The 18321-nt window shown below is 37.1% G+C and overlaps 1 protein-coding gene across 2 annotated transcripts in view; it reads right to left on the bottom strand.

The window, feature by feature from the left end:
• Positions 1 to 3170: 3170 nt before the first annotated feature.
• LOC150089933 (uncharacterized) overlaps positions 3171 to 18321 on the bottom strand; it is a 41659-nt gene continuing 26508 nt past the window's right edge. For both annotated transcript variants that reach the window (XM_090368909.1, XM_090368908.1), the window contains exons 2-3: positions 17720 to 17831; positions 3171 to 4278 (exon numbers count right to left, since the gene is read on the bottom strand). In XM_090368909.1, the coding sequence (XP_090225035.1) occupies positions 3616 to 4278; positions 17720 to 17803 (747 nt within the window). In that variant the 5' untranslated portion in view covers positions 17804 to 17831 and the 3' untranslated portion in view covers positions 3171 to 3615. The remainder of the gene's footprint in view (positions 4279 to 17719; positions 17832 to 18321) is intronic.

Below are 18321 nucleotides of genomic sequence, written 5' to 3'. Positions count from 1 at the left end.
AGCCATAAATCAGAAAAGTGTATAGTGTGATAAAACCAAAAATTAGCAGTTTTCCTCGTATAGAAAGTAGTTTGTTACAGTGATTGCGAGAATGGAGAATTTTTCTGCTTCTTTGGATGGATACTAAACACTTAGCATTACCAAAGCTGGACATCTGAAGGCTCAAAAGGCTAATGTGCAATATGTATGGCCTACTAGGGTGAAACAGCACAGCACAGCAATCCTTTCTCATGATACAGTTGTCACAAAAAATAAATAATTAAATTTTAAAAATATTTTAAAAAAAAATCAATAAATAAAAATTAGAATATAATTTTTTTGAAGTTCGATAGCAAGCTTCTTAAATTATACATTGCAGAATTTTTCCTTGAAATTTTGTGATCACATCAAACACACAAAGGATTGATTTTGTAATAATATCAGTTTTCCAAAGCTTATAACTCCAGCTATCAAAAATATTTTCCTGAAATTTCATTATAAGATGAAATATACACCCAAGAAAGGTGCTGTACTGATATAGTTTCCAAAAAAACAATTATAATAATGTAAACTTCTTTATCTGATGTAAAATGGGGTGTTATTGACTTTACACCAGTTTTCAAATTTCAGATGTAGCTTCCAATGGATAAATTACCTTGAATTTTCATTAGCAAATGCAATGCACATTGAACAAAGAAACAAGTACAGTCTATTTTCTATTCCTGATAATAAGCATGTGAGAACATTCAAATGCTTTAGCTGATAAAATCAGCTATGGTTACCGTGCACCAGCCATTGCTGATTTGCTTACAGCTAGCACACATGCAGAACACAAATGTTGTAAAAATCTAGCAAAAACAGAGAGCTCTTTCCTTTGTAACGACACCTCCCACTATTTCACTTGGGAATAAACTAAAAAGGCTAATCAGCATTTCATACTTGATCCTGAATTTTTCCTGTTTGTATGATAACAAATTTCTGCAATTTTCTATGGGGAAATAAATAAAACCCTTACTGGAAGGTCAGGGGGGGTTTCAGCTGTATGAAGAGTAGATGAAGATCAGCAAAATCGCTGAAATTTTTTTTTTTTTTTTTTTATGTGAACCCCCAAACACGAGAGGTATTAGAACCTATAGTACTTAGTACCGTGCTTAGGTTGGAGGTTGAGAAGACGAAAGAAGATATTTGTTGACATTGGACTTGAACTTCTGTAGATTGTAATTTTCAGGAAATACGTATGAAGGAAGGTTGTTCCAGAAAACGGCAGTCGAATGAATAAATGAGGAAGATGAAAAGTTGGTTCTGTGGGTTTGAAGTTGGACAGTAAATGGATGTTGGCTGGTGGCGGCACGGGTTTGGACTGTTTTGAAAGAGAGAGCAGGAATTATAGAAGCCAGTTCGGAAGAACAGTGCCCATGGAAGTATCTGTAGAAGAGGCATGCAGCAGAAACAGTACGTCTATGAGAAAGCGAGTGGGAGACTCTGTTAGAGATGAATCATTAATTAACCTAACTGCCCTCTTCTGAATGGAATCAAGAAGACAGAGGTTTTGGGGGCATTTCATCTGGTTCTTCAAACAGTGTGGATCAGTTATGGGTAAAAGCTAAAATATGTGGATAATATATTTACAAAACTCAGTTTGCTTTACCCTCAACTAAGGAGACTTTAAATAAGGCATATAATGGCATACCTGTTGTCATAAAACTGAATTCGTAACTATGCTTTTAGTGCAACATCACAACAATAATACAGTACATTATACAGGGTTATTCAAAATGGTTCATCCGATTTCAAATGAGCATAATTCCGTACCTATCAACCGTGTATTAACTTGGCATACACCAAATGAAAAGGGAAATCTACAAATTTTAGGTCACCACTGTCATAGTGGCGGCGCGACAGACAGTTTGTCCCGGGCAAAGATTTATGGCCCTTTCTTTTTCATGGAGAACACAGTGAGTGGTCACTCCTATCTGGATATGCTGCAGAACTGGCTATTTCCCCAAATGAACAAAGATTCCGGTGACTACATTTTCAAGCAAGATGGGATGCCGCCTCATTGGCATATTTGGATGTTTGCTGTTTCCTCAACAAAGTGCTCCCTCGTTGTTGGATTGGTCGCAGTGGACCCCATGACTTTGTGCTCTACAACTGGCCCCCAGATCTTACGCCACGCGATTTCTTTTGGGGGGTACGTTAAGGATGCTGTATACGTGCCGGCGTTGCCCACAACCCTGGATGAGCTCAAAAATCGCATTGTTACTGCTGTGGAGTCAGTGACAAAGGACATGCTGGAGCAAGTATGGGAGGAATTCGAATATCGTCTCAACGTTGCTCGCGTAACTATGGGAAGTCAGAGCACTTATAAGGTGAGAGACAAAACTAGAACAGTTTCTCTTTTCACTCTGTATTTGTAAACTTCAAGTCATTTGAAACTGGATGAATCATTCTGAATAAACCTGTATCATGTATACTGTACTTTTTATAAGTTTCTTAGCAGTTGCTTCAAGTATGGCCACCTTTATTCCAAAAATGGAGCAATTTTTTTTCAAAACTGAACTTACAAGACTGGCAGTATGAAATGTTATTTGGTTTTTAGGAGCTTTAGCAACTAAGGCCATATTGCTCTGGGGATATGCAGTGGTCATTCCCTGACCTTTCAGCATCCTCCGTATTTGGTGGTCACGGGCTCGAACCCCGGCCTAATCAAGAAGCACACGCTACGCACTGCTGCTCCTGTCCACCTGGGCAGTATGAAATGACTTTTAAGGTAAATGTAATATGTATCTGATGACAGCAATATGTAATATAATAAACATGGTCATCTTACAAAATATTAAAGATGTGGAATTATATTTCAACACAGGAATTGATAATGAAATTGAAAACTGTACCTGAAAACTGAATGCACCAATTTCCATATTAGTTCTCTTAATGTGAGCAATGATGAAACAAGAAAACTAGATTATAAAATTAGGCAAAATAACATAACTTTACTTAATTTGTAATCACTACAAACATTGCAGGACAAAATAAATAGGTACACTCTAATTTCACACTAAACATTCTACTGAATGTAGTTTTGTAGTAATTTAAAATTAATACCTTTATGTACCACACTAAGGTATTAAACCAAACCTGCATATCATATTTAGCTATCTACACTACCTTATTTAAATACTATGCTCCAACTTTTAAAAGTTCACAGTACCACTACGTTTCAGTTTATCACTTATGTTATACATATTTTATATTTTTGACTTGTGATGAATTGTAATCCCTAACCTGCAATAAATAATAAGGCATGCGGTGAACTGTTTAAACAAATTATGCAACCACCAGAATCATGAGTCATCATCCCTTTGAATGATCAAAGATTGCTGATCATTGTTTTTGTATGGTCACTTTTGATCTGAAAATCACTGCTTCCTTATGCTTTTGTTCATTTATTATTTTTGCATTCCACTGAATAAGGACTAGAAGCTAGATTCCAGATGAAATACAGAGCTGGATTCATTTTTGGTGTTTCAATTTTTAACTTATATCATACTTCTGTGGTTATCTACTCAATAGACATCAAATTGTTATTTTTAACGTGGAGTGTTCATTTTCAACAAACCTAGTTCCTCACGTTATTCACACATTATGCTTTATACCATTTCTTAGTGTATCTGGCGGCTGATATCCAAGGAGAATATTGTAATAAACAGGATACTTAAAATAGTCTTCATATAACTGAAATCGCCTCTTTTTATATTTGTAGTCTCCTAAAATAACATTCTTTGCACTTTTATCATATGCAATCACATCACCAGGAAAGCAAGTAAATTTGTTTACTTTTAAAGGATATAAACCAAGGAACACAACTATGAAATTTTCTTGAGTGTCACTGTAGTATATTCGTATAGGAATTCTCCAAGCTAAAAGGAAGAGTGCTATATCAAATAAAGTCATTCCAATAAAGGCAACTGCAACTTCACTTGGTGTTTCAAAATACTTTCCAGTAGTTATCAATGTTCCAGTCTTAACGTACCCATATACAGAAGTACACAAGAACAACAAACCAAAAACAGTAGTTGCTGCAGCTGCCAACTGTCCATAGAAGATATAATTGTCAAATGTTGACTTGTACACCAAGTCATAATCACGTCGATTTACATCATCTATTTCAAAAAAATTTCTGCGGTATCTAACATCAAATTTACGAAACCAATTCACGTTTAATTTACGAAACCAATTCACAACACCACAACGTCGGTAACTCATAGGACATTTGATTTTAGCCCCGGAAAGAAAGACCTGTAAAAAAAAAAAAAAAAAAAAAATTTTTTAAATATGTAAACATTAAAATGAACACATAAAATAAAAATCGATCATGTCACTGAATGCACTAAGCAATAAAATTTTTTGTTAAAAGCAAAATATGCTGGTTAATGTACTGATAATCTGTCAAGTGCATTTTATAAGTAATTCAGTGACTGAATATATACACAACTTTTTTTTGATAACTTTGTTAACAAAAATCCCAAACCAGCTTTTGATCTATGGCAATTAATAAAACTATTATACAAATAATGACATTATACAATTCTGACCAATAAATATACTATATAACACAAAACATTTAGATATATCATACAGTATATAACAGAGCTATGGTGCTCAATACATTCTACATTGATATCAATATTTGTAGAAGAATAAGAGAAATTTACCTCTTATTCTTAAATTAAAAATGTTTTTTTCAAGGAAGGAAAAGTTTTTCAAAATTTACATTTAACTTTAATTGATTTTTTCTACAATTTTTTGAATTTTAGTTAATTTTTGAATTGTGTTCAATTGATTTTTTACTGTAATCATTTTGCTTGTTTGTTTGTTATTTGGTTTTTAGGAGCATTAGCAACTAAGGCCATATTGCTCCGGGATATGCAGTGGTCATTCCCTGACCTTTCCACATCCTCCGTATTTGGTGGTGACGGGCTCGAACCCCGGTCTAATCAAGAAGCGTGTGCTACGCACTGCTGCTCCTTCCCACCTGGCTACGGAGGCACCCCTGTAATCATTTTGTGTTAATCTTTTATTCGTTTTAATTTCTGGAGAGTATCATATGGAAGTGTTCTATGTATCATATTGAGGTAAATTTCTCTTATTCTTCTACAAATAGAAATATTATATGAAAACTGGGGAAAAACAATACTAGCTTCAATAATCTGCATCTAATTGCCAACCTTACTATGAGCGAGTTTAAAAAACACGTGGGACTGATTCCCAGTAGTCAGTTTTGGCCCCAGTAGCATAGTGGATGTAATTACCATGCTCCCAACACCGGATTCGGATTCCGTCAATGATGCAGGGAATTTTTATGGCTTTCACAATATGGTATGAGTTAGTCATTCTCATGCAAGAGCTGCATGGCTTTCCCTTCTTCGAAATGCAGGATTTTGTACAGAAAACAGGTAAGTTTTCACTGATTCCCTGTGGTAAGGTGACAAGCTCTGTGGTGTCTTCATGAAATTGTTTTTATAAAGTTGTGTGAAAATGAAAACTTTGTACATGAATTCCTTTATTAAATATTAATTTATTTTTATAAATAAATGGATATTAATATAATTAGTAAAATTATAGTCAAAAGTCAAATTAGAACATTTAAAAAAAAAAAAAAAACAACATGAAAAACTCCAACTCATTGTTACCCCCACCCCGAGGCAACATCACTTAATCAGGTTTCACCAATTTCTGTTTTTGTAAGCCAAAATCAAACAAAATTAGCTGACAGCAATTTTCGTAATGCAAACTGTGAAAACCAGGGCTTTTTTTGTGACGGCACGGCGTACCGGCACCTTTTTTAACAGCATGTGATATGGCTGGCATGCAGTGCATGTCAACCATGTTTCATTATGTGTAAAAATAATTTCATTATGAAATTATTTTTACTTATTTTTACATTACTAAGTATTATTAAATAAGACTCACCTTTGACTTATTTTTTATATACTTGTATAATAAATTTATGCTTAATAAACTGTGTGTTAATAAAATTAATGGTCGAGATTCAGTATCGGGTACAGCGTTCCGGCCGTGATTGACGGGTGCTGACTCCGCCCAGTGTCACGTGATCTCCTTAACAGACAGAAGCAGCTGGCATGGCTGACACCCACTGAGTGCCAGCCATGTCGGCACAGAATTTTTCCTGATAGCAAAGAATGAGTACCAGCACCTATTTTTTTTACAAAAAATAGCACTGGTCAAATCTATGTCTACTATTAATTGGAAACAGATAACAGATGGAAAAAAAATTAAGACAATCTGTACTTTATAAACTGATAACAGTATTTTAAATATAATTGATCTTGGAAAAATAGTGATCTAAACATGCAGTAGTTAATAACCAGAACCATGCTATTCTGTTTTAAAATGGCTTAGATCAGTTGCACAATGATCTGAAAAATGGCAACTGAAGTTTAATGCTTCTAAATGTTAAAGTTTTGCACCAGGAACAAAAATTCAGGAGTTACAAGCTAAGAGGGGAGTGGAGCTAAAAGTGATTTGGGAAGAAAAAGACTTTGGGATTATGATTCACTCACTCATGTGAAATTTTCTGCAAAGCATAAAAAGGCAGGTAGGAAGGCACATGGTGTCTCTTCTATAATATACAGGACCTCTGCAAGTAGGGAAAAGGTAGCTGCATTTAGAATATTGTGTTCAGGCCTAGAGGTCATAGTTGAAAAAAGACAACTTGAAAAACAGTTCACAGAAAGGCAATTAGAGCGGTAAGTGATGCTAATCAATGTCTGTATAAAGAACGGCATAGAAAGTGGCGACTACAACTTAACAACTAGACATCTTAGGGGAAATTGACAAAGTGTATAAGGTTCTGAAGGGAATCAGTATTAATATTGTCCATATAGTGCAAGGACACCACAGGTTTTTTGCTGCACTGGCAAAAAAAAAAAAAAATAGTAATCAGCAATAATAGCAAAACAAAAATAAATAAAAAATAAAAAATATATAAAGATATACACAAGAAGATGATAACAAAACAGACTTAATTCCCTATTCTCATAGATAACTATCCAGCTGACCTTTGATTAGCTTCAACTACCTGTGGAGGCAACTTATAGTAAACAGCTAAGTGGCTAAAAGAAAACTTCTTACAATCTGGTTGAAACCTCTTCCTTCTTGTAATTCGAATTTATGGCTCCTACTCCTGGAATCCTTTATAACTGAAAATTTTCATTCATTCATTTTTACTATCCGACTCTTACAGCCTCATATACTTCAATCGGGTCCCCTCTCCTCCTCAAAGGAGTCTAGTTACCAGGCTCTGTAGGCCACGCATGCAAAGTAAAATAAACAGGGGAAGTATATTTTCATCGGTGACTTTTTGACAACAGGAAAGGTACAATGGATTTTTTTTAACTGATGCTGAAAAATCTCACTTCCTTACTTCATTTGGCCACTATAATGCCAATAAATGTAAGCAAGCAGTAAATTAAGAAACACATATTATATATCTCAAGGCGAAAAGCGATATTCTTTCCAATTGGGCTTCACATGATGAATCAAGGCTAAAAAAAAAAATATACATATATATACAGTGGAACTTCTCTATTACAAACTCCTATTTAACGAATTTCTCTATATTACGAATTTTTCCGCGAAACATTGCACCTTGAAACGAAATTACATGTAAAATTAACCCCATATAATGAAGTGTTAGTCTCTCTATAACGAATTTTTAAAAAATTAGTAAAAGCATTTTTGAAGATTTTCAAGCATTTATTGCTAAACAGCCACTCAAATATGCTCCCTCCTTCCTTCCGAAATTGCGCATTAGCATCTGGAATTAAATAATCATCCTTTTAGTGAACACTTGTGGCCTTTGATGCCTGTAGGAGGGTCTTTGTTTCATTTTTGTTACAGTTATTAAACCAAATGGGTTTTCTTAAAAGTGGTCGTAAACTTTACAATAAATAGGGTAGATTTGTAAATTGATGTTAGCTCAGGGGAAAATGAAATTTGCTGCGGTAAGCCTTTAGCATGCTGCGGCAGAAATACATAGAATGCTACCATAGTCGGTTTTTAGTAATGCATACTGAGTGACATTCGCTTCTCACCTCAACTATACCACGTGACCTTCATGTCAATCATTATATGATACAGTATGTCTGTTCTCGTCTAACTGGCCTCCCAGTAGATGGTTTCATGATTTTTTTTTCTCTGAAAAGTAACATACAGCATACATTAATTATAAAATTTTCTTTCGTGTATACAGGGTGATTCACTACCAGTGCGACAAACTTGCAGGAGGTGTAGGGGGCACAAGGACGAATCGGAATCACATAGCATTGCAGGGTCCGAAATGCCTTTGTCATGCGGTAGAGGACGTTGAATGGGAGGTCGCGTGAACAGCGATCCCGCTGGAAGTCAGCATTTGCGAACCGTTTCTGTTGAAGAAACCAAGTAGCAAATGTTCTCCGGAGTGGATAATCCGCAGGCTCCAATGATTGGACGCGTTGCAGATGGTATGAACTCATTTGGTTTGTTGACAGTATCCTCCATACAGTGGATTGGGAAATACCCAATTGTTGGCGTATCGCTCGAGTACTCTTACTTGGATTGCCTTCTGCAAGACGTAGGACATTCTCCTCATTGTCTGGCGTCCTCGTCGTTCGCTCTTGATTCATGGTACCTCTCATGAAACAACCAGTCTCATGTAACCTTCTGTGTACACATGCGAAAATCATATGATGAGGAGCACGCCTGTGCGGGAAACGTTCCTGGTACAAGTGCAGAGCGGCGCGCCAATTACAGTCCGCAGCTCCATACGCGAGGTCCATGTCGGCCAGTTCAACGTTTGAATACTCGTCCATCCTACTGCCTCAGGAACCGGTTCGCAAATGCTGACTTCCAGCGGGATTGCTGTTCACGCGACCTCCCGTTCAACGTCCTCTACCGCATGACGAAGGCATTTCAGACCCTGCAATGCTATGTGATTCCGATTCGTCTTTGTGCCCCCTACACCTCCTGCAAGTTTGTCGCACTGGTAGTGAATCACCCTGTATACGAATGAAAGCGGAATAAAAAAAATTCACAAAGTCGTATATTGTGAATTGTTGTTGACAATTGTTGAATTGGCAAGCGAATGTCACTGAGTAGGCAGTACCTGTACTAACAAATCACTATATGGCAGTGCAGCGAAGTTTCCAGTGTATGTATCGGCAAGAGCTGCAGTCCAGTAATTTTTACAATTGCAAAAACAATGTCGAAGAGAAAGTGTTTAAGTAGTAATGATAAAGCAAAGATTGTTATGATATTCACCAGGGTTTTAAGAAAAAATATGTTGCAGAGAAATATGGCGTATCTGCAAGCAGTTTATCTATGATTTAAAAAAAAAAAAAAAAAACGAGAATCAATTTTAAATGCAGTTGAAGGAGGAGCAGACAAGAAGCGAATTAAGTTGTGTATATACGAAGATGTTGAGAAAGCTGTTCTAAAATGGGTGCAAATGATACGTGAAAAGAATATCCCAATATCGGGCCTAATAATTAAGCAACAAGCTCTGAAGTCTGCCCAGTCCTTTGGACATACAGAATTTAATGCGAGCACTGGGTGGCTAGATAAATTTAAGAAGCGCCACAGAATTGTGGAAAAGGTTATTTTGTGGAGAAAGTGTTAATGTAAGCGAAGAAGATTGCAACAGTTGGAGGAACAATACCTTAAAGAAGATTTTGGAAGAATATGAGCGTAAGGATGTTTTTAATGCTGATGAAATGGGTTTATTCTTTAAATGTTTACCAAACAGAACACTTGCTTTTAAGGATGATAAATGTTTTGGCGGAAAACAAAGCAAAGAAAGAATCACTGTGCTAGTTGGAGCAAATATGACAGGAAGTGAAAAATTAAGACTTTCAGTCATCGGAATATCAAAAAACCCAAGATGTTTTACAGGCACAAAATCTTTGGAAGTTGACTACACCTTTTAATAAAAAAGCATGGATGACAAGTGATATTTTTGAAGAATGGATCTTAAAACTAGACAAGCGTATCACAAAAGAAAAGGAAAATCGTGTTGGTAACTGACAACTGTCTGGCACATCCTGCCAGTATTTCTGCCAAACTTAAAAAGTGCAAAGTTGTTTTTACCACCAAACGTAACGTCAAAACTCCAGCCAATGGACCAAGGCATTATTAAAATTTTAAATTTCATTATCGAAAGAGAATAATAATGAAGATTGTCAATGCGTTATCAGAAAATAGAAACTTGGAGGTTACAATTAACCTTAGAGATTGCATCTCTGAACTGGCAAAAGTTTGGACAAACGATATCACTGAATACACTATTCAAAATTGTTTTTCGAAAGCAGGATTTGCATTGAATACAGAAGTCGAACAACGACTGGACGAACAAGATGAACTGTCCCTTTCACAACTGAAATACTTTTGGACATTAGAATCGTCCGGAAACATCAAAAATGAAATAATACTGGATAGTTATGTTTATGTAGATCACAGCAGAACATCCAAATGAAGTTAACGATGATGCATCAGAACAACCCGTAGAAAAGCCAACTCGCGAAGAAATGATTAACGGTTCGTATGGGTCTACAGTTTTGTGAAAATGTTCCTGATAATGTTTTTAATGCTCTGAACAAATGTGAGGTTTTCTTTGAGAATGAGACAATTGTTTAATTGTACTCTGCAAATGAAAATTACAGATTTTTTAATTTGTGATACTTACCGGTGAAAATTGTGTAAACGTAATTTAAATAAGTATGTTTTTGAAATAAAATACATTAAAAATAAATGTAGATTCGTTTTCATTTTCTAATTAGATAACAATTTCTAATAAAAAAGATATTCTCTGTATAACGAAATTTCTCTATAACGAATTTTTTCGCTGGATTTATCGAATTCGTTATAGGGAAGTTCGACTGTACCACACACACACACACACACACACACACACACACACACACACACACACACAGGGTGTCTCAAAAATACACGGCATAACTTCAGGAATTAGTTCCTCATATGTAGACAAAAATATTTTATATCAACATAGTTCTGGAAATGCTTGGTTTCAGAGTTTTGAAGGTCTGTCTATGACACTTAACTGTTCACATCACCTTATAATAATTGTTCAAAATGTCCACCTTCTGCCTGAATACAGGCCTCACATCGACTTCTCTTGGACTTGCGAAGATGACGCCAAATTCCTGGCATGTTTCGTATTGTCTCCCAACCTGCCACAATTCGATTGCAGAGAGTTTTCACATCAGCTACCGGAGTCGAATACACCAATGACTTTAAATGGCCTCACAAGAAGAAATCTAGTGGGTTTAAAACAGGTGAGTGTGGAGGCCAGCCAGTTGGTCCACCCATCTACTTCAGGAGCCGTAGATCTTGGTTGACCTCTGTCAGCAGCACGGGGTGTAAAGGTCCCATGTTCACAAAGGCGGCGATGGATACCTTCAAACTTTTCCTGTCTGGACATCTTCGTTCTGGGAACCTTCCATGGTACAAACGACAAGCCTCCAGAGCATTGTCGTCCGCCAAACCGTACATAATAAAGTGCATATCTGCTTACTCCTGGTTTTGAGTACATAGTCTGAATGGAAAACCACCAGATTCTGTAAGTACCTTGTGATGAAGGATTGATTGATTGATTTGGTAGTTGTTGGCGCATCGGCTTCTGTGGCCATATTGCACCTCCCAAGGTTTTTTGCAGTACTTTGATCCAAGCCCGAGGCGGGAATCGAACCCGCGACCTTGGGGTTGCCGGGCAGGTACTTTACCCACTCGGCTAGCCCGGTCGGCTGTGATGAAGGAAATCACCTGCGGGAGATAAGACATTCCGGTTAATAACTCGGGAACCAAGCATTTCTGGAACTACGTTGATATAAAATATTTTTATTGTCTACATATGAAGAACTCATTCCTGAAGTTATGCCATGTATTTTTGAGACACCCTGTGTGTGTGTGTGTGTGTGTGTGTGTATATATACATACACACACACGCACACACAGTAAACCCCCGCTATTAGCGGTTGCTGATTTAATATAAAATGAAACCTAAAAAAATGTGAATTTTAAAGCGGCGTGAACATTTTCCGCCATAAAAAAACATGGACATGGCTAAAATTATCTTTCCAAACAGCGCTGTGGGTGGGGGGAGAGGGGTGACAAAAATCGCAAGCATGGATGTTTCTCGCTAATCCTTGTTCAGTATGTGTTGTGCTTGTCATGGAAGGTTTTGTCGTTTGCTTTTAATTTATATGCTTATAAATTGAATAAATTTATCAATTTATAAATTGATATGCTTACAAAAGTGATAAATCTACCGTTTTGCAGTGTAAAACAGACTTTTTCGAGCATGTTAACGGAAGAAAGTGACTTTATTGTTTATTGTGGACAAGTTTTCTAACCCGTACAAAAATATGGTTATGAATAACAAGGGAAATGTGAAAAGATCAAAGAAGGTGATGACATTAGCGAATAAAATTGAGTTATTAGACGAAATTTCTAATGGTGAAAGTCTCCTAAGTGGCAAAAAAATTATGAAATCAATGAGTCAACTGTATGATCAATCAAAAAATCGGAAGCAAAAATCCACCGTAGTGTCCGTGAAAATGCACTAATTGCTTCAAAAATTTGGTCTGTAACTCGTGATGTTAAATTAGAAAAAATGGAAAAGGCTTTAAATCTGTGGATAGAAGAACAAACTCAAAATAAAATTTCGTTAAGTTCACTCATCATTTGTGAAAAGGCAAAACACCTTTATCAACACTTTAGCGAAACTGGTGATAGCACTGGCAGGATAAGTTTTTTAGCTAGCAAAGGCGCTGGTTGAAAGATTTGTTTGAAATTTCTAATAAATATTACATTTAATATTAAATTGTTTCTTATTTTCATTTCGATGCCATATGCTTGCATTTCACTATGTACTGTCTATGTACATAGTCATATTATGAAGGTTCATATAACACATACATAGACAAAATTTTAAACTAGTTTTTCTTATATATTTCATACTTTGGAACGGAACTCCTTTATTTCTATGAGAGCCATAACTCAGTATTCGCGGCATTTCTCACGAACATAACCCCTGTGAATAGCGGGGGTTTACTGTATATACAGGGTGTTTCAGTTAAATCTTTCAGAACTTCTAAGAGGGGTAGGGTACATCCTGACAACTCGAAATCATATAGCAATGTGGGGTCGGAAATGCTTTCCTGAAGCGGTGTTGTAGTGGGCCAGCCGCACAGCGTTTGTACGCGGAACGATATCCGACGAGGCGTATTCCCAGTCATAATTTCTTCGCAAGACTGCACCAGAGGTTAGCTAAGAGAGGTTCATTTGAAAGAGCTGACAGGGTAAGAACAGCACGGACTCCAGCCATCGAACAGAATGTGCTGCAGCATGTACAGGGGAATCCAAGAACGAGTACACGAAGTCTAGCAAACGCAGTCGGGGTTTCCCATTGCAGCGTCTGGAGGATTCTCCGAGAACAAGACATGCATCCATTTCACGCGCAGCGTGTCCAGACACAGCAACCGGAGGATTATGCACCTCGTATTGCTTTTGCACAGTGGTACCTTGGAAAATGTGCTACAAATCCCCTTTTTCCTGCTGAAGTGTTGTTTTCCGATGAGGCATCCTTCACAAGGGAAGGAATTTTCAACACGCATAACAACCATATCTGGGCGGTCGAGAACCCGCATGCAATACGACGTCGTGCAGCACAGATTCGATTTTCGGTCAATGTATGGGCCGGTATTATGGGAGATCACCTCATCGGACCTTACCTGTTACCGTGTCGTCTAACCGGACCTATCTACTTGATCTTTCTGCAGCAAGTATTGCCACAACTTTTGAGAGATTTCTGCATCGACGCAACAGACAATGTGGTTCCAACACGATGGAGCCCCTGCCCATTATAGCGGAGATGTTCGTAACTACCTGGATGTCACATTTGGTCAACAGTGGATCGGACGTGGTGGTCCCGTGCGTTGGCCTGCTCGGTCACCCGACCTATCATGTCTTGATTTTTATTTCTGGGGTCATATGAAATCGCTAGTTTATGACACCCCTGTTGACAATGCTGAGGAGCTGGTTGCAAGAATCGCAGTAGCTGCCGAAGAAATTCGAAATTCGCTTGGAGTATTCCAGAATGTTCGGACGTCCATGCGTCAGAGATGTGAGGCGTGCATTGTAGCCCGTGGAAGAAACTTCGAACACTTACTTTAATCCATGTACCTTTTGCTTCTTTTCATGTATTATTAAAACGATTTCTCACTTACGGTCTCTTTTCTTTATGGTGCTTCTGTGTACAACACCGCTTCAGGAAAGCATTTCCGACCCCACATTGCTATATGATTTCGAGTTGTCAGGATGTACCCTACCCCTCTTAGAAGTTCTGAAACTTGTTGTTGTTGTTGTTTGGTTTTTAGGAGCATTAGCAACTAAGGCCATATTGCTCCGGGATATGCGGTGGTCATTCCCTGACCTTTCCACATCCTCCGTATTTGGTGGTGACAGGCTCGAACCCCGGTCTAATCAAGAAGCGTGTGCTACGCACTGTTGCTCCTTCCCACCTGGCTACGGAGGCGCCCAAGTTCTGAAACGTTTAACTGAAACACCCTGTATAAAATGTTATACTTGCTGTAGTTACAATGATACTTTGTCACACTGCCTAAATACTTCATGATCTTTTCTATGGTATTCCACAGAAAAAGATCGTGAAGTATTTGGGTGCCTTAGCACCAACAGTAAGAAATTAATAAGTGGCACTGAAATGGAAAAAGATTTCTAAACAATGGTTATTTAGGGCCTTTTAGCTAGTAATGGGCATAATCGATTATCATAATCTCTAAATAACCAATTATGACAATAATTAGGGGGAGAGCATTTATCTTTAGTTCCGATAACATCAATCAAATCACCCCAATGTCACTTTTTTTAGTTCAATTTTCACAATGTCAATTTTGTAACCAATTAATTTGCATATAATTATATTATATTATATTAATCAATTATATTTTGTTTACTGAAATAATCGCACACTGCTAATAATTACGCACACTGCTAATCTAACTGAAGGTAGGGAGAAACTTCAGTTTATTTGCAGTTCAATTTCAGAATTCAGATTAGACTTAGTTTTACACAACCATAGAGTTCACAACACTTCAACATTACACCCAATGAAATTAAATAATGCAGTTTACAAATAACAGTACAACAGAATAATTAAGGTTTTGATATGAACAATAATAATAATATAATACAATGCAAAGTTTATAAGTCTTTATCAGTTAAAATTGATGACTGATGATTAAAACTGTCTCGTATTGTGTGTTGCATAGGCAGAAAACTAGGAAGAATGCAATATAATCAAATTGATATTAAGGAACCTGAGAGATTTAGCAGCAAAAAAAAAAGGTCACAACAAACAAAACAAAAAATGATCAAACATTTTAAAAAAAATTACTTAAATTTTTATGTATAAGTTATTATTTTTAATATATAGGTTAGTGTTGTTGTTATTTGGTTTTTAGGAGCATTAGCAACTAAGGCCATATTGCTCCAGGGATATGCGGTGGTATTTCCTGACCTTTCCGCATCCTCCGTATTTGGTGGTCACGGGCTCGAACCCCGGTCTGATCAAGAAGCGTGTGCTACGCACTGCTGCTCCTGCCCACCTGGCTATGGAGGCACCTATAGGTTAGTGCAAAAGCATCATTTTAACATAGCCATCTACCAAAGTAGTTAATTAAATTGGCACCATTTTGGTTATCTCATATTGTGAATGCTTTCACAAGTTGCCATGGTATTGTACTACCTTGAATAAGTAACACTACACCAGCGGAGAAGACTACCATTACTTATTCTCAGCGGATACCACCACTCAGACAGAACCATTTCAAAGCCTGTTTGCTTCTCCTCAGTGGGTGGGTGGGTGGACAGGTACCCTGATGTTGCAATAGTGACAACCCAGTTATGTTGTATGGTGGTATCCGCTGAGAATAAGTAACAGTAGTCTTCTCCACTGGTGAAGTGTTACTTATTCGAGGTAGTACAATACCATGGCAACTCGTTGCAAAGACATTCACAATATGAGATAACCAAAACGATGCCAATTTAATTAATTAATTAAAATACTTTGGTAGATGGCTACGTTAAAATGATGCTTTTGCACTAACCTATATGTTAGTCATTCTACCTCATAGCATGAGGCTATTGCCCTTAAATATTTTATATTATTTTTAATTAAATAAATTTGTTTTTTTTTTCACACTATTTAAAGTATTTTTCTTTTACCTTAATACATAACAGAATTTAATTTCACCTTGGAATATTCCTAATAGAATATTTAAAAGAAAAAAACAAGAACTTGGAGAAGTATGCTTGATGGGAAGAATGATATGCAAGGCTAAATCACCAAAAGACAAGGTGTTAAATGGCAGTTTCTTTTCACAGAAAATCTGGCCAGTCTGCAGGAGCGGGGCATTCTGGTGAAAGAGTGACTACTTTTGTAATCATACACCCAGGCCAGGATTACAAGATGAATGGTCAGAAGTTGCTAAGGTCACCAGCATACCAGATCAAAGATGAGACCACAATGTTGGAAGGAGGGATACTGGGAGGTTGGATAGCCAGTTTCGAACACAAATGTAATGCTACACTACACAACACATGTACACAGCAGGGTTGCCAAAATCTGGCCCAAGACTGCCTACACATGCACGCATGCACACACACAAAAAAAGTCCAGACACTGGGTATCATACATTGTTCATCTGGTCAAAGATAGGAAACTCAACCGTCTTCAGGATGGGCAGATATATGGCTGAGTTCATAGTTGCTGGTTATAGGGAGGTAAAGAAGTAGGAATAAGATTTCCTTATGAGAAGTGCCAAGACTAATTGCTAATGATGAAGGTGATATGTACTATAGTAAGGATATGTATATTGGAAAGGCCACAAGTGTGGCCTTCTGTAATAGCATTATTCTGCCATTTCTGAGGTTATGGTGTATTCCAAGCAATGCGGCACTCATGCTGCTCCACATGCCTGAAAAGGACTCCTGTAAAAAAGCGTGAAACAAACCCATTACACTGGTCATCAATTTTGCATACCACACATTTAGAGAGGAGATCTTCATAGCTCTTTATGCCTACACTATCAGGTATCCTTGTTTTGTTTCTGAGATGAGAAAAAATGTAAGCATGTATTTCTGAGATCCTGGATCATTATGAGGATAGTTTTTCTGGAAGTGGCCTTTATAATGGTTCTACAGATGGTTTTGTTTGTAAAGTACTAAGGTAGCGACTGTAATCCACTGACCTTTAATAAAATTGGAAATTTCATCCAAATATCTATAGGTACAAACTCTAAGGTACCCCAATTCTGCATGCACCAGTGGGCTTTCTATAAACGGTCCTGAGGGAATAACTTTTCAACAAATTGATATGTCCAAGAAGGCAAGGTAACTGTTCCAGCTAAAGAGATGTCAGGCATTCAGACTGCTGTGAAACCCTCCCAGAGCAGTATGGTGTTCAATCTGCCATATTTCCAGATCATCATCAGTATACTCTACATGTGATTTTTTTGGGGAAGAGGAAAGGTTGAGGTTCAAGGTTGCAAAATTTAGGAGGTTACGATAAAGTGTGTGAAAAAAACTTTATGGACTTTTATACATACAAAAAAAAAAAAAAAAAATATATACTGAAACTTACCATATCTGATTGAATGCAGGTGCCATTAACCTTCTGACATAATGACCTAATGTAAGGAAGCTGCATTCTTGATATTCTCAACATTGTCACATTTACAGGTGTCACCCAATACCTTTAAAGAAGAAATTAAGCTACATCAATTGCCAGCAGGAAAAACTATGAAAGTTCAAATTTACTAATATTAAGAATGCTGTGATTTAATCCTCAAGTGATTTTAAGTTGATCTCACTGCTTCATTAAACTTATTTTCACATTAAACTTTTATTTACTTCTACGACAGATGGAAGTTTGTAATCAACCACCCGCTGGCTAAAGGCAAACTTCCACACATCTATCCATTAGTCTTTCCTCAATTTGAATTTATGCCCTCTCAGGCGATTATTCCGAGCAAGAGGAAGAATCCCATCAGCATTGAGCATGCTCAAACCATTCAAGGCTTTATACACCTCAATCATATCACCTCACAGATGCCTAGTCTCCAGACACTATAATTTGCAAAACTTAAGCCTTTCTTCATAAGAGCAACCCTTTGTTCCATTCACTAATCTTGTTGCCCTTCTCTGTACTCGTTCCAACAGTTCTACATCCTTCTTAAAATCCAA

This window comes from Mastigoproctus giganteus, chromosome 2 (assembly GCF_048544385.1).
Source record: "Mastigoproctus giganteus isolate SK-2022 chromosome 2, ASM4854438v1, whole genome shotgun sequence".
NCBI classification, from domain to species: Eukaryota; Metazoa; Arthropoda; class Arachnida; order Uropygi; family Thelyphonidae; genus Mastigoproctus; species Mastigoproctus giganteus.
Note: the sequence above shows the minus strand (reverse complement) of the source record. Positions and strands in the feature narration are given on the sequence as shown.